Genomic DNA, 13,422 nt, shown 5'->3' with positions numbered 1-13,422 from the left:
CTCAAACACTTAAAAACGCTGCAATCCGGTGTTTTTGGAATTTTAGCAAAAATGCAAACGCGGCTAAACGCTAATGCAAAAAAGCTAAAAACTCTAATTTTACCGTGACTTTACACAGCTCACACTACCAGCGTATTTACCCCCCCCCAGTGTGCATGGAGCCGAAGAGTTAAAGATGTCAAGGCTTCTCCCCTGCAAGGGGATGTCATAATGTGCTGGGAGGCGTCGCGCACAACGAGGCGTCGCGCACAACGAGGCGTCACATTTTAGCACATTATGAATGACGTGCGTGTAAGCGAAGCTCTCCAGCGATGCACTCTCACTGCCGCAGAGGCTTCCATCTTCATCCGCTCTTCCTTCCAGGTTCACAAGCTCTGGCCGTCTGACTGGCCGAGCCGCGATGACGTCACTCCCGGCACAGTGCTCTGGGGGAATGCGGTGCCATTCCTGTGTGAATTACATGCGGGGTCCTGCACCTCATAGTGTGGCTTACTGTATAGAAAGCTTCCCCTGATTAGCTGAGGTGGAGGGGCGGGCAGATGACATCACAATCTCTGCCTCAGCCAATCGTGGGATGCTTTGTATTCCGAAAATAAACGGCCAATGAACAGCAGAGCCGTCCTCCCCATGTGTCGGCCAGAAGAGCGCATCCCAGTGCTGTATACGGCTATATACACACACAGCCCAGCAAGCTCACCTGTTAGGGCAGTAAATGGCTCGCTTGGTCAAAAAACTAACAATTAAAAGGGACATTAAACTCGGAGTTGGGCTTTAAGTGTCTTGACATCTGATGGGCCACCCAAGCCGTGACATCTGATGGGCCACCCAAGCCGTGACATCTGATGGGCCACCCAAGCCGTGACATCTGATGGGCCACCCAAGCCGTGACATCTGATGGGCCACCCAAGCCGTGACATCTGATGGGCCACCCAAGCCGTGACATCCGATGGGCCACCCAAGCCGTGACATCTATGGCCCTTCGGATGCCGTGTTCCCGGCAAGCGCACCTATCAGTGCAGGAGAGTCTGCCCGGGACAGCTTGGCCCAAACACACAGGATAGTTAAAGGGGCAATACATGGATACATGGGGGAGGGAGACTTTAAAACATGTTTTGTATCCCGGGTGAAAGGGATCAAATATTTAATGGGGGGGAGGGGGCCCAGATCCGACGGCCAAGGAGGAAACACACCATACAATGTACTCACATCGGAGGAGTTGGACACCAGCTCCCTCAGGAAGATCTCCTTGTTGGAATAGAAGGTGTTGATGATCAGAGACATGAGCTGAGCGATCTCAGCCTGGAAGGCGAACGTCTCCACATCCTCCTCCATCTGCTGGTCCTGAGGAGCCGCCGCTGGAGCTTCTTCCGGCATCTGTACAAGGAGAGAGAATGGAGACTGAGACAGTGGAATGGACCCACGAGACGCCGGGGGGACGGACGGACCCACGCTCAGACGCCGGGGGGGACGGACCCACAAGATGCCGGGGGGACGGACCCACGCTCAGACGCCGGGGGGGGGGGGGGACGGACCCACAAGATGCCGGGGGAAGGGGGGGGGGGGAACGGACCCACGCTCAGACGCCGGGGGGGACAGACGGACGGATCCACGCTCAGACGCCGGGGGGACGGACGGACCCACGCTCAGACGTCGGGGGGGGGGGGGATGGACCCACAAGATGCCGGGGGAAGGGGGGGGGGGGGGGGGAACGGACCCACGCTCAGACGCCGGGGGGGACGGACGGACCCACGCTCAGACGCCGGGGGGGACGGACGGACCCACGCTCAGACGCCGGGGGGGACGGACGGACCCACAAGATGCCGGGGGAAGGGGGGGGGGGGGGGGGGGGAACGGACCCACGCTCAGACGCCGGGGGGGACGGACGGACCCACACTCAGACGCCGGGGGGGACGGACCCACAAGATGCCGGGGGAAGGGGGGGGGGGAATGGACCCACAAGACGCCGGGGGACGGACGGACGGACCCACGCTCAGACGCCGGGGGGACGGACGGACCCACAAGATGCCGGGGGAAGGGGGGGGGGGGGGGGAACGGACCCACGCTCAGACGCCGGGGGGACAGACGGACGGATCCACGCTCAGACGCCGGGGGGGACGGACAGACCCATGCTCAGACGCCGGGGGGGACAACGACGACGGACGGACCCACGCTCAGACGCCGGGACGGACGGACGGGGGACAGACCCACGCTCAGACGCCGGGGGGGGGGGGGGGGGGGGAACGGACCCACGCTCAGACGCCGGGGGGGGACAGACCCACGCTCAGACGCCGGGGGGGGACAGACCCACGCTCAGACGCCGGGGGGGGACAGACCCACGCTCAGACGCCGGGGGGGGACAGACCCACGCTCAGACGCCGGGGGGGGACAGACCCACGCTCAGACGCCGGGGGGGGACAGACCCACGCTCAGACGCCGGGGGGGGACAGACCCACGCTCAGACGCCGGGGGGGGACAGACCCACGCTCAGACGCCGGGGGGGGACAGACCCACGCTCAGACGCCGGGGGGGGACAGACCCACGCTCAGACACCGGACCCACACTGAGACGCCGGGACGGACGAATCAGGAATCCTTCCACCGGCAGCAGCACGCAATGTGATCCTTCCAGAGACGAGCTGCCACCTACAGGCCACAGGACACAACTGCAGGATTCTAGAAGTTACCATAGGAGCATCCCTCCCCCCCAGTGATGTAGCAGCCAATGCAGAGGACAGCGGGAAGGTTCTGGATGAGAGGTTCCCCGAGTCACACTTTACTGCAACGCACCCCGCTGAGGACGGCATGGAAGATGGGATGGAGGGGGGGGGGGGGGGGGGGGGTCACACTGCCCCGGGATTCCATGAATGGGGACAGACAACAATCCGACTCCGGGAGGAAAAGTACCGGCAGACAACGCAACCGACACCAGATACTAACTGACCGGATCTGCCAATCCTCCATACACCTCTCCCATCACAGAGCAGATCTGCCTATGACTGGCAACCTCCACCCCCCAGGGCACCACTGAGCGCCCCCCCCCCCCCCGGAACCACTGAGCGCCCCCCCCCCCGGAACCACTGAGCGCCCCCCCCCCCGGAACCACTGAGCGCCCCCACCCCCCCAGGAACCACCGAGAGCCCCCAGGCACCACTGAGCGCCCCCACCTCCCAGGAACCACTGAGCGCCCCCACCCCCCCGGTACCACTGAGCGCCCCCACCCCCCCGGTACCACCGAGAGCCCCCAGGCACCACTGAGCGCCCCCACCTCCCAGGAACCACTGAGCGCCCCCACCCCCCCGGTACCACTGAGCGCCCCCACCCCCCCGGTACCACCGAGAGCCCCCAGGCACCACTGAGCGCCCCCACCCCCCCGGTACCACTAAGAGCCCCCAGGTACCACTGAGCGCCCCCACCCCCCCAGGAACCACTGAGCGCCCCGCCAGGCACGCCAAGCTGTGCAGCAAAGTCATGGCACAATGGGCCCTTCAGTGAGATCCCGGGTACAAATAGTCTATGTAAGCCATGCTGGACTGCAGAGCCACAGCCAACCAATCATTACTGTCCTCCCAACACAACACACTGCTCAGCCAATCACAGGCTGAGCCATGGAATGGAGGCCGGACATGTCACATCATCATCAGACTCCTCTACATGACAGACCCCCATCACCCCGACATCTGCCCCTAGAGGGACCCCTCACTACACCCCACTAATATCACCCCGACATCTGCCCCTACAGGGACCCCTCACTACACCACCCCCATCACCCCGACATCTGCCCCTAGAGGGACCCCTCACTACACCAACCCCATCACCCCAACATCTGCCCCTAGAGGGACCCCTCACTACACCCCACTAATATCACCCCGACATCTGCCCCCTATAGGGACCCCTCACTACACCACCCCCATCACCCCGACATCTGCCCCTACAGGGACCCCTCACTACACCACCACCCCGACATCTGCCCCTAGAGGGACCCCTCACTACACCACCACCCCCATCACCCCGACATCTGCCCCTATAGGGACCACTCACTACACCCCACTAATATCACCCCGACATCTGCCCCTAGAGGGACCCCTCACTACACCCCCCCCCCCCCCCATCACCCCGACATCTGCCCTTACAGGGACCCCTCACTACACCCCACTAATATCACCCCGACATCTGCCCCTAGAGGGACCCCTCACTACACCCCCCCCCCCCCATCACCCCGACATCTGCCCCTATAGGGACCCCTCACTACACCACCCCCATCACCCTGACATCTGCCCCTATAGGGACCCCTCACTACACCACCCCGACATCTGCCCCTAGAGGGACCCCTCACTACACAACCCCGACATCTGCCCCCTATAGGGACCCCTCACTACACCACCCCCATCACCCCGACATCTGCCCCTAGAGGGACCCCTCACTACACCACCCCCATCACCCCAACATCTGCCCCTACAGGGACCCCTCACTACACCCCACTAATATCACCCAGACATCTGCCCCCTATAGGGACCCCTCACTACACCACCCCCATCACCCCGACATCTGCCCCTACAGGGACCCCTCACTACACCACCCCCATCACCCCGACATCTGCCCCTAGAGGGACCCCTCACTACACCACCCCCATCACCCCGACATCTGCCCCTAGAGGGACCCCTCACTACACCACCCCCATCACCCCGACATCTGCCCCTAGAGGGACCCCTCACTACACCAACCCCATCACCCCAACATCTGCCCCTACATGGACCCTTCACTACACCCCACTAATATCACCCCGACATCTGCCCCCTATAGGGACCCCTCACTACACCATCCCCACCACCCCGACATCTGCCCCTAGAGGGACCCCTCACTACACCACCACCCCGACATCTGCCCCTATAGGGACCCCTCACTACACCATCACCCCGACATCTGCCCCCTATAGGGACCCCTCACTACACCACCCCCATCACCCCATCTGCCCCTACAGGGACCCCTCACTACACCACCCCCATCACCCGGACATCTGCCCCCTATAGGGACCTCTCACTACACCCCACTAATATCACCCCGACATCTGCCCCTATAGGGACCCCTCACTACACCACCCACCCCCATCACCCCGACATCTGCCCCTAGAGGGACCCCTCACTACACCACCCCCATCACCCCGACATCTGCCCCTAGAGGGACCCCTCACTACACCACCCCCATCACCCCGACATCTGCCCCTATAGGGACCCCTCACTACACCCCACTAATATCACCCCGACATCTGCCCCTAGAGGGACCCCTCACTACACCCCCCCCCCCCATCACCCCGACATCTGCCCTTACAGGGACCCCTCACTACACCCCACTAATATCACCCCGACATCTGCCCCTATAGGGACCCTTCACTACACCACCCCCGACATCTGCCCCTAGAGGGACCCCTCACTACACCAACCCCATCACCCCGACATCTGCCCCCTATAGGGACCCCTCACTACACCACCCCGACATCTGCCCCTAGAGGGACCCCTCACTACACCACCCCCATCACCCTGACATCTGCCCCTAGAGGGACCCCTCACTACACCCCACTAATATCACCCCGACATCTGCCCCCTATAGGGACCCCTCACTACACCACCCCCATCACCCCGACATCTGCCCCTACAGGGACCCCTCACTACACCACCCCCATCACCCCGACATCTGCCCCTACAGGGACCCCTCACTACACCACCCCCATCACCCCGACATCTGCCCCTAGAGGGACCCCTCACTACACCACCCCCATCACCCCGACATCTGCCCCTAGAGGGACCCCTCACTACACCAACCCCATCACCCCAACATCTGCCCCTACAGGGACCCCTCACTACACCCCACTAATATCACCCCGACATCTGCCCCCTATAGGGACCCCTCACTACACCACCCCCATCACCCCGACATCTGCCCCTAGAGGGACCCCTCACTACACCACCACCCCCATCACCCCGACATCTGCCCCCTATAGGGACCCCTCACTACACCACCCCCATCACCCCGACATCTGCCCCTAGAGGGACCCCTAACTACACCACCACCCCCATCACCCCGACATCTGCCCCCTATAGGGACCCCTCACTACACCACCCCCATCACCCCATCTGCCCCCTACAGGGACCCCTCACTACACCACCACCCCCATCACCCCATCTGCCCCTACAGGGACCCCTCACTACACCACCCCCATCACCCCGACATCTGCCCCCTATAGGGACCTCTCACTACACCCCACTAATATCACCCCGACATCTGCCCCTATAGGGACCCCTCACTACACCACCCACCCCCATCACCCCGACATCTGCCCCTAGAGGGACCCCTCACTACACCACCCACATCACCCCGACATCTGCCCCTACAGGGACCCCTCACTACACCCCACTAATATCACCCCGACATCTGCCCCTACAGGGACCCCTCACTACACCACCCCCATCACCCCGACATCTGCCCCTACAGGGACCCCTCACTACACCACCCCCACATCTGCCCCCTATAGGGACCCCTCACTACACCACCCATCACCCCATCTGCCCCCTACAGGGACCCCTCACTACACCCCACTAATATCACCCCGACATCTGCCCCCTATAGGGACCCCTCACTACACCACCCCCATCACCCCGACATCTGCCCCCTATAGGGACCCCTCACTACACCCCACTAATATCACCCTGACATCTGCCCCTACAGGGACCCCTCACTACACCACCACCCCCATCACCCCGACATCTGCCCCCTATAGGGACCCCTCACTACACCACCCCCATCACCCCGACATCTGCCCCCTATAGGGACCCCTCACTACACCACCCCCATCACCCCGACATCTGCCCCTACAGGGACCCCTCACTACACCACCACCCCCATCACCCCGACATCTGCCCCCTATAGGGACCCCTCACTACACCCCACTAATATCACCCCGACATCTGCCCCTATAGCAGCGGTTCTCAACCTGGGGGTCGCGACCCCTTTGGGGGTCGAACGACCATTTCCCAGGGGTCGCCTAAGACCATCGGAAAACACATATTTCCGATGGTCTTAGGAACCGAGACACCGCTGCAGTCTCCGGCGATGTGTGGGCGGGATGATACGCTGCTGTCACCTGGCCACACCTCCGGGATCGCTCAGCAGCTCCGCCTCCTCGCTGCTGATTGGCCACCGGAACTGTAGCTCAGGAGAGGCACACAGGCGGCCAATCACCGGCGAGGAGGTGGAGCTTGGAGAGGAGGAGCCGAGAGGAGGAGCCGAGCGGCAGAGCGCGCAGATCAATGAAGATCGAGGGAGCTGCCGGAGCGAGTGAAGAGGAGAGCGGCCAGAGAAGGAAGACAGCTGACAGGTAAGTGAGAGAGCGAGCCCAGGCTGGAGCAGGGGTCAGCAAGGTAAGTATCATTGGTGTCAGTGGGAGGAATAGTGCCCCATCGTTGGTGTCAGTGGGGGGAGGAATAGTGCCCCATCGTTGGTGTCAGTGGGGGGAGGAATAGTGCCCCATCGTTGGTGTCAGTGGGGGGAGGAATAGTGCCCCATCGTTGGTGTCAGTGGGGGGAGGAATAGTGCCCCATCGTTGGTGTCAGTGGGGGGAGGAATAGTGCCCCATCGTTGGTGTCAGTGGGGGGAGGAATAGTGCCCCATCGTTGGTGTCAGTGGGGGGAGGAATAGTGCCCCATCGTTGGTATTAGTGACACAAATGATGGGGCACTATTCCTCCCACTGACACCAATGATGGGGCACTATTCCTCCCACTGACACCAATGATGGGACACTATTCCTCCCACTGACACCAATGATGGGGCACTATTCCTCCCACTGACACCAATGATGGGGCACTATTCCTCCCACTGACACCAATGATGGGGCACTACTCCTCCCACTGACACCAATGATGGGGCACTATTCCTCCCACTGACACCAATGATGGGGCACTATTCCTCCCACTGACACCAATGATGGGGCACTACTCCTCCTACTGACACCAATGATGGGGCACTACTCCTCCTACTGACACCAATGATGGGGCACTACTCCTCCTACTGACACCAATGATGGGGCACTATTCCCCCCACTGACAACAATGATGGGGCACTATTCCTCCCACTGACACCAATGATGGGGCACTATTCCTCCCACTGACACCAATGATGGGGCACTATTCCTCCCACTGACACCAATGATGGGGCACTATTCCTCCCACTGACACCAATGATGGGGCACTACTCCTCCCACTGACACCAATGATGGGGCACTATTCCTCCCACTGACACCAATGATGGGGCACTATTCCTCCCACTGACACCAATGATGGGGCACTACTCCTCCTACTGACACCAATGATGGGGCACTATTCCTCCCACTGACACCAATGATGGGGCACTATTCCTCCCACTGACACCAATGATGGGGCACTATTCCTCCCACTGACACCAATGATGGGGCACTATTCCTCCCACTGACACCAATGATGGGGCACTATTCCTCCCACTGCAAAATTACAGTTATGAAGTAGCAATGAAAATAATTTTATGGTTGGGGGTCACCACAACATGAGGAACTGTATTAAGGGGTCGCGGCATTAGAAAGGTTGAGAACCACTGCCCTATAGGGACCCCTCACTACACCACCCCCATCACCCCGACATCTGCCCCTAGAGGGACCCCTCACTACACCACCCCCATCACCCCGACATCTGCCCCTAGAGGGACCCCTCACTACACCACCCCCATCACCCCGACATCTGCCCCTACAGGGACCCCTCACTACACCCCAATAACTGCCCCTGGTGTACTCCCCTCCCCCATCTGCCTCATGTACCCCCCAATATGTGAATATCTGCCCCCCCCCCCCCCCGCTGCACCACAACTCCCAGCACACCAGGAGGTCACCCAATGCTGCAGCTGCCCGCAGAGCCCACCCGGGGACCCCTGACCATCCATCCCTCCAGGGATCAGGCAGTGCAGAGGACACCCCGGTCACGTGCTCACACATTTGCACCGTTACCCATGGCAACCAGTTCCTACACCACAACACAGCCGCACTGTTGCCCCTGGCAACCAACCCTAGTGACAGGAAACCGGTTGCCAGGGGCAGCGGCTATCCCCCCACTGAGGCCTATATCTCGCCAGACACCCCGATAAATGACGCCCCGTCTCCCCTCACCTCGTCCGGCTGTTTGTTCCGCGACTCCGCGCTGAGAGAACCGCGAGTGTCTGATCCGCTGACTGAACGTCTGTAATTTTATATAACTCCGCCCCGCTCACAGGACACGCCCACCCAGCTTCCAGAAACGTCTGGAACCTTCAGCGGCGCCGCATTAGGCGGGAAGGCTGCCCCGCCCATATCACCTGCGTCCTGCACGCCTCTTCGGGGGCGTGGTTTGGAAGAAGCTGTGGAAAGCGCTAGAAAGAGGAGAGGCAGCCATGTGATTGTTACCCCGGGCAACGGAGAGAAGCTGGAGGAGGAGCGGTGTCCATGGAGACAGGGGATAGGGGCGGTGTCCATGGAGACAGGGTGTAGGGGCTGTGTCCATGGAGACGGGGAGGCGGTGTCCATGGAGACGGGGTAGGGGTTGTGTCCATGGAGATGGGGAGGCGGTGTCCAATGAGACAGGGGTAGGGGTTGTGGTTGTGTCCATGGAGACAGGGGGAGGGGCCGTGTCCATGGAGACGGGGAGGCGGTGTCCATGGAGACGGGGTAGGGGTTGTGTCCATGGAGACAGTGTGAGGGGCGGTGTCCATGGGGAGGGGCCGTGTCCATGGAGACAGTTGGAGGGGTAGTGTCCATGGAGACGGGGAGGCGGTGTCCAATGAGACAGGGGTAGGGGTTGTGTCCATGGGGGAGGGGAGTACAGAGAAATAAATCTGGTGAAGGCGGTGTGACAACCCGGCACGGACCGCCCCCTACACGCCCTCTGCCGTTGTCGCTTTGTGACGCATATTTTTAGATGAAGGCGCCACTTCCGGGAACATGTCTGGAATTCGTTCCGAAACGCTCAGCAGGATCTTTGTTGCGCAATGGCTGGAGAGTGCGCATGAGCATTGTCGTGGTGGTGCTTGTGCAGGAGCATTGTCGTGGTGGTGCGTATGCAGGAGCATTGTCGTGGAGGAGCATTGTCATGGTAGAGTGTGCAGGAGCATTGTCATGGTAGAGTGTGCAGGAGCATTGTCGTGGTGGAGAATGTGCAGGAGCATTGTCGTGGTGGAGAATGTGCAGGAGCATTGTCGTGGTAGAGTGCAGGAGCGTTCTCGTGGTGGAGCGTGTGCAGGAGCATTGTCGTGGTGGAGCGTGTGCAGGAGCATTGTCGTGGAGGAGCATTGTCATGGTAGAGTGTGCAGGAGCATTGTCATGGTAGAGTGTGCAGGAGCATTGTCGTGGTGGAGAATGTGCAGGAGCATTGTCGTGGTAGAGTGTGCAGGAGCGTTCTCGTGGTGGAGCGTGTGCAGGAGCATTCTCGTGGTGGAGCGTGTGCAGGAGCATTGTCGTGGTGGAGCGTGTGCAGGAGCATTGTGGTGGAGAATGTGGAGGAGCATTGTCGTGGTAGAGTGTGCAGGAGCGTTGTTGTGGTGGAGCGCGTGCAGGAGCATTGTGGTGGAGCGTGTGCAGGAGCATTGTCGTGCTGGAGCCTGTGCAGGGGCATTGTCGTGGTGCAGCGTGTGCAGGAGCATTGCCGTGATGGACAGTGTGCAGGAGCATTGTCATGGTGAAGAATGTGCAGGAGCGTTGCCGTGGTGGAGAATGTGCAGGAGCGTTGCCGTGGTGGAGACTGTACAGGAGCGTTGCCGTAGTGGAGAATGTGCAGGAGCATTGCCGTGGTGGAGACTGTGCAGGAGTGTTGCCGTGGTGGAGAATGTGCAGGAGCGTTGCCGTAGTGGAGAATGTGCAGGAGCGTTGCCGTGGTGGAGACTGTGCAGGAGCGTTGCCGTGGTGGAGACTGTGCAGGAGCGTTGCCGTGGTGGAGAATGTGCAGGAGCGTTGCCGTGGTGGAGACTGCAGGAGCGTTGCCGTAGTGGAGAATGTGCAGGAGCGTTGCCGTGGTGGAGACTGTGCAGGAGCGTTGCCGTGGTGGAGAATGTGCAGGAGCTTTGCCGTGGTGGAGACTGTGCAGGAGCGTTGCCGTGGTGGAGAATGTGCAGGAGCGTTGCCGTGGTGGAGACTGTGCAGGAGCATTGCCGTGGTGGAGACTGTGCAGGAGTGTTGCCGTGGTGGAGAATGTGCAGGAGCGTTGCCGTAGTGGAGAATGTGCAGGAGCGTTGCCGTGGTGGAGACTGTGCAGGAGCGTTGCCGTGGTGGAGACTGTGCAGGAGCGTTGCCGTAGTGGAGAATGTGCAGGAGCATTGTCATGGTGGAGAACGTGCAGGAGCATTGTCGTGGTGGAGAATCCATTTGTCAGGCCAAAGTTGGGGTTTTGCTCTGTAGATTCCCGTAACCTTTTCATTTTCCACATTTGCATATATCCTTTGCATTTTGGGCTGCTCACTTCACGTGTCATCGTGGACATCATCCCGCCCCCCCCCCGCTTCCTTTAAACAGCCTCCGCCATTTAAAAACACTGGAGTCTCACTCCCACGTTTCCCAATTTTCACACAAAATTTGATGTTAATCCGCCGCTCCAGAATCCTGTCTCTCATTTCCCGCCAACAGCGCAACGCACTCGCGTGTTATTTCTTCTACTTCTCCATGGTGTGTGGCCCCAGAGAGTGCGACATGTCAGGATACACTGGAGTGTGAATGTGACTCCCCACCATAGCGCCACGCCGCGGCCATTCCAGGAATTACATTGTCACACCTCAGTAAGGTGTATGGAGGGATGGTGAGTCCTCCTGAGGGAAGAACATTCCGGATCAAAGATGGCGGCCATGCTCTCCACTTCCCGTGTGCTGAATCCCCGCCCCTTCGCTGGAGTGCGATATTCACATTGGTGCGTCACACGCGGACCTTCACCCTAAACATTGCCCCTCCCCCGCCCTTTCCCATTATTGGATGTCATATATACATATATTAATGTCATTGTGTGCGGCCAATCAGCACGTCCACGGTTCTTGCCTGGATGGGAATGAGGAATAGGTGTGAATGAAGCCTGGGTGTGAATGAGAAATATGTGTGAATGAAGCCTAGGTGTGAATGAGGAATAGATGTGAATGAGGCCTGGGTGTGAATGAGGAATAGGTGCAAATGAGGCCTAGGTATGAATGAGGAACAGATGTGAATGAGGCCTAGGTATGAATGAGGAACAGATGTGAATGAGGCCTAGGTGCTAATGAGGAATAGGTGTGAATGAGGCCTGGGTATGAATGAGGAATAGGTGTGAATGAGCTCTAGGTGTGAATGAGCCCTGGGTGTGAATGAGGCCTGGGTGTGAATGAGGCCTGGGTGTGAATGGGGAATAGGTGTGAATGAGCCCTGGATGTGAATGGGGAATAGGTGTGAATGAGGCCTGGGTGTGAATGAGGAACAGATGTGAATGAGGCCTAGGTGCTAATGAGGAATAGGTGTGAATGAGGCCTGGGTATGAATGAGGAATAGGTGTGAATGAGCTCTAGGTGTGAATGAGCCCTGGGTGTGAATGAGGCCTGGGTGTGAATGAGGCCTGGGTGTGAATGGGGAATAGGTGTGAATGAGCCCTGGATGTGAATGGGGAATAGGTGTGAATGAGGCCTGGGTGTGAATGAGGCCTGGGTGTGAATGAGACCTGCGTGTGAATGAGCCCTGGGTGTGAATGAGGCCTGGGTGTGAATGAGCCCTAGGTGTGAATGAGCCCTGGGTGTGAATGAGCCCTGGGTGTGAATGAGGCCTGGGTGTGAATGAGACCTGCGTGTGAATGAGCCCTGGGTGTGAATGAGCCCTGGGTGTGAATGAGGCCGGGGTGTGAATGAGCCCTGGGTGTGAATGAGCCCTGGGTGTGAATGAGCCCTGGGTGTGAATGAGGCCTGGGTGTGAATGAGGCCGGGGTGTGAATGAGCCCTGGGTGTGAACACTGTTATCCCGCATTGTGTTCATGCCGACAATTCATTATAGTGAATGAAGATCGCAGTGCAACGCATGGTATTGTGTTACTGTGCAGTGCGGAAAGTTGAAACGCGTCAGAGGTGTGCTGGGCTAACGCATTGGCTGCCATTGACAGCGCAGAGTAATGTGTGGTAACGCCCCGCGCTGGAATGGGCCCCTAAGCTGCTCGAGCAATCACAGCCCCGATATAACGCAGTTGTCACCAAAGTTACTATCAGCAGGAAAAACTTTCAGGTTAGATTCACCACTCTGCGCATGTGAGGTCACACAGACGAGCGCCGCCAGCACCACACCGCACTGCACATTGGCTTTGCCATTTGTAAAAACTTGCTGAAACGCATCAAATGTGTCAAAGTGCAAATAGTTCCAACTCGTCACTTTGTGCATCGATGTT

At 59.6% G+C, this 13,422-nt stretch overlaps 1 protein-coding gene across 1 annotated transcript; it reads right to left on the bottom strand.

Annotated features, from left to right (window-relative positions):
- Window positions 1-1,186: 1,186 nt before the first annotated feature.
- LOC149427080 (uncharacterized) lies at window positions 1,187-11,465 on the bottom strand. The gene is made up of 2 exons (XM_089668282.1): window positions 9,183-11,465; window positions 1,187-1,374 (listed from the first exon to the last, which is right to left on the bottom strand). Exon 1 carries the CDS (start codon window positions 11,403-11,405, stop codon window positions 9,963-9,965), a length of 1,443 nt encoding a protein of 480 aa, XP_089524408.1. The 5' UTR covers window positions 11,406-11,465; the 3' UTR covers window positions 1,187-1,374; window positions 9,183-9,962.
- Window positions 11,466-13,422: the final 1,957 nt, after the last annotated feature.

Source organism: Staurois parvus, unplaced genomic scaffold, assembly GCF_062004578.1.
Source record: "Staurois parvus isolate SC_StPar_1 unplaced genomic scaffold, SC_StPar_1.0 ptg004051l, whole genome shotgun sequence".
NCBI lineage: Eukaryota > Metazoa > Chordata > Amphibia > Anura > Ranidae > Staurois > Staurois parvus.
The sequence above is the reverse complement of the archived record's forward strand: the minus strand, read 5'-3'. Positions and strand labels throughout refer to the sequence as shown.

Coding starts and splice junctions, on each gene's coding strand:
- LOC149427080 (XM_089668282.1), bottom strand. CDS start 11,405: ATGGATTCTCCACCACGACAATGCTCCTGCACGTTCTCCACCATGACA.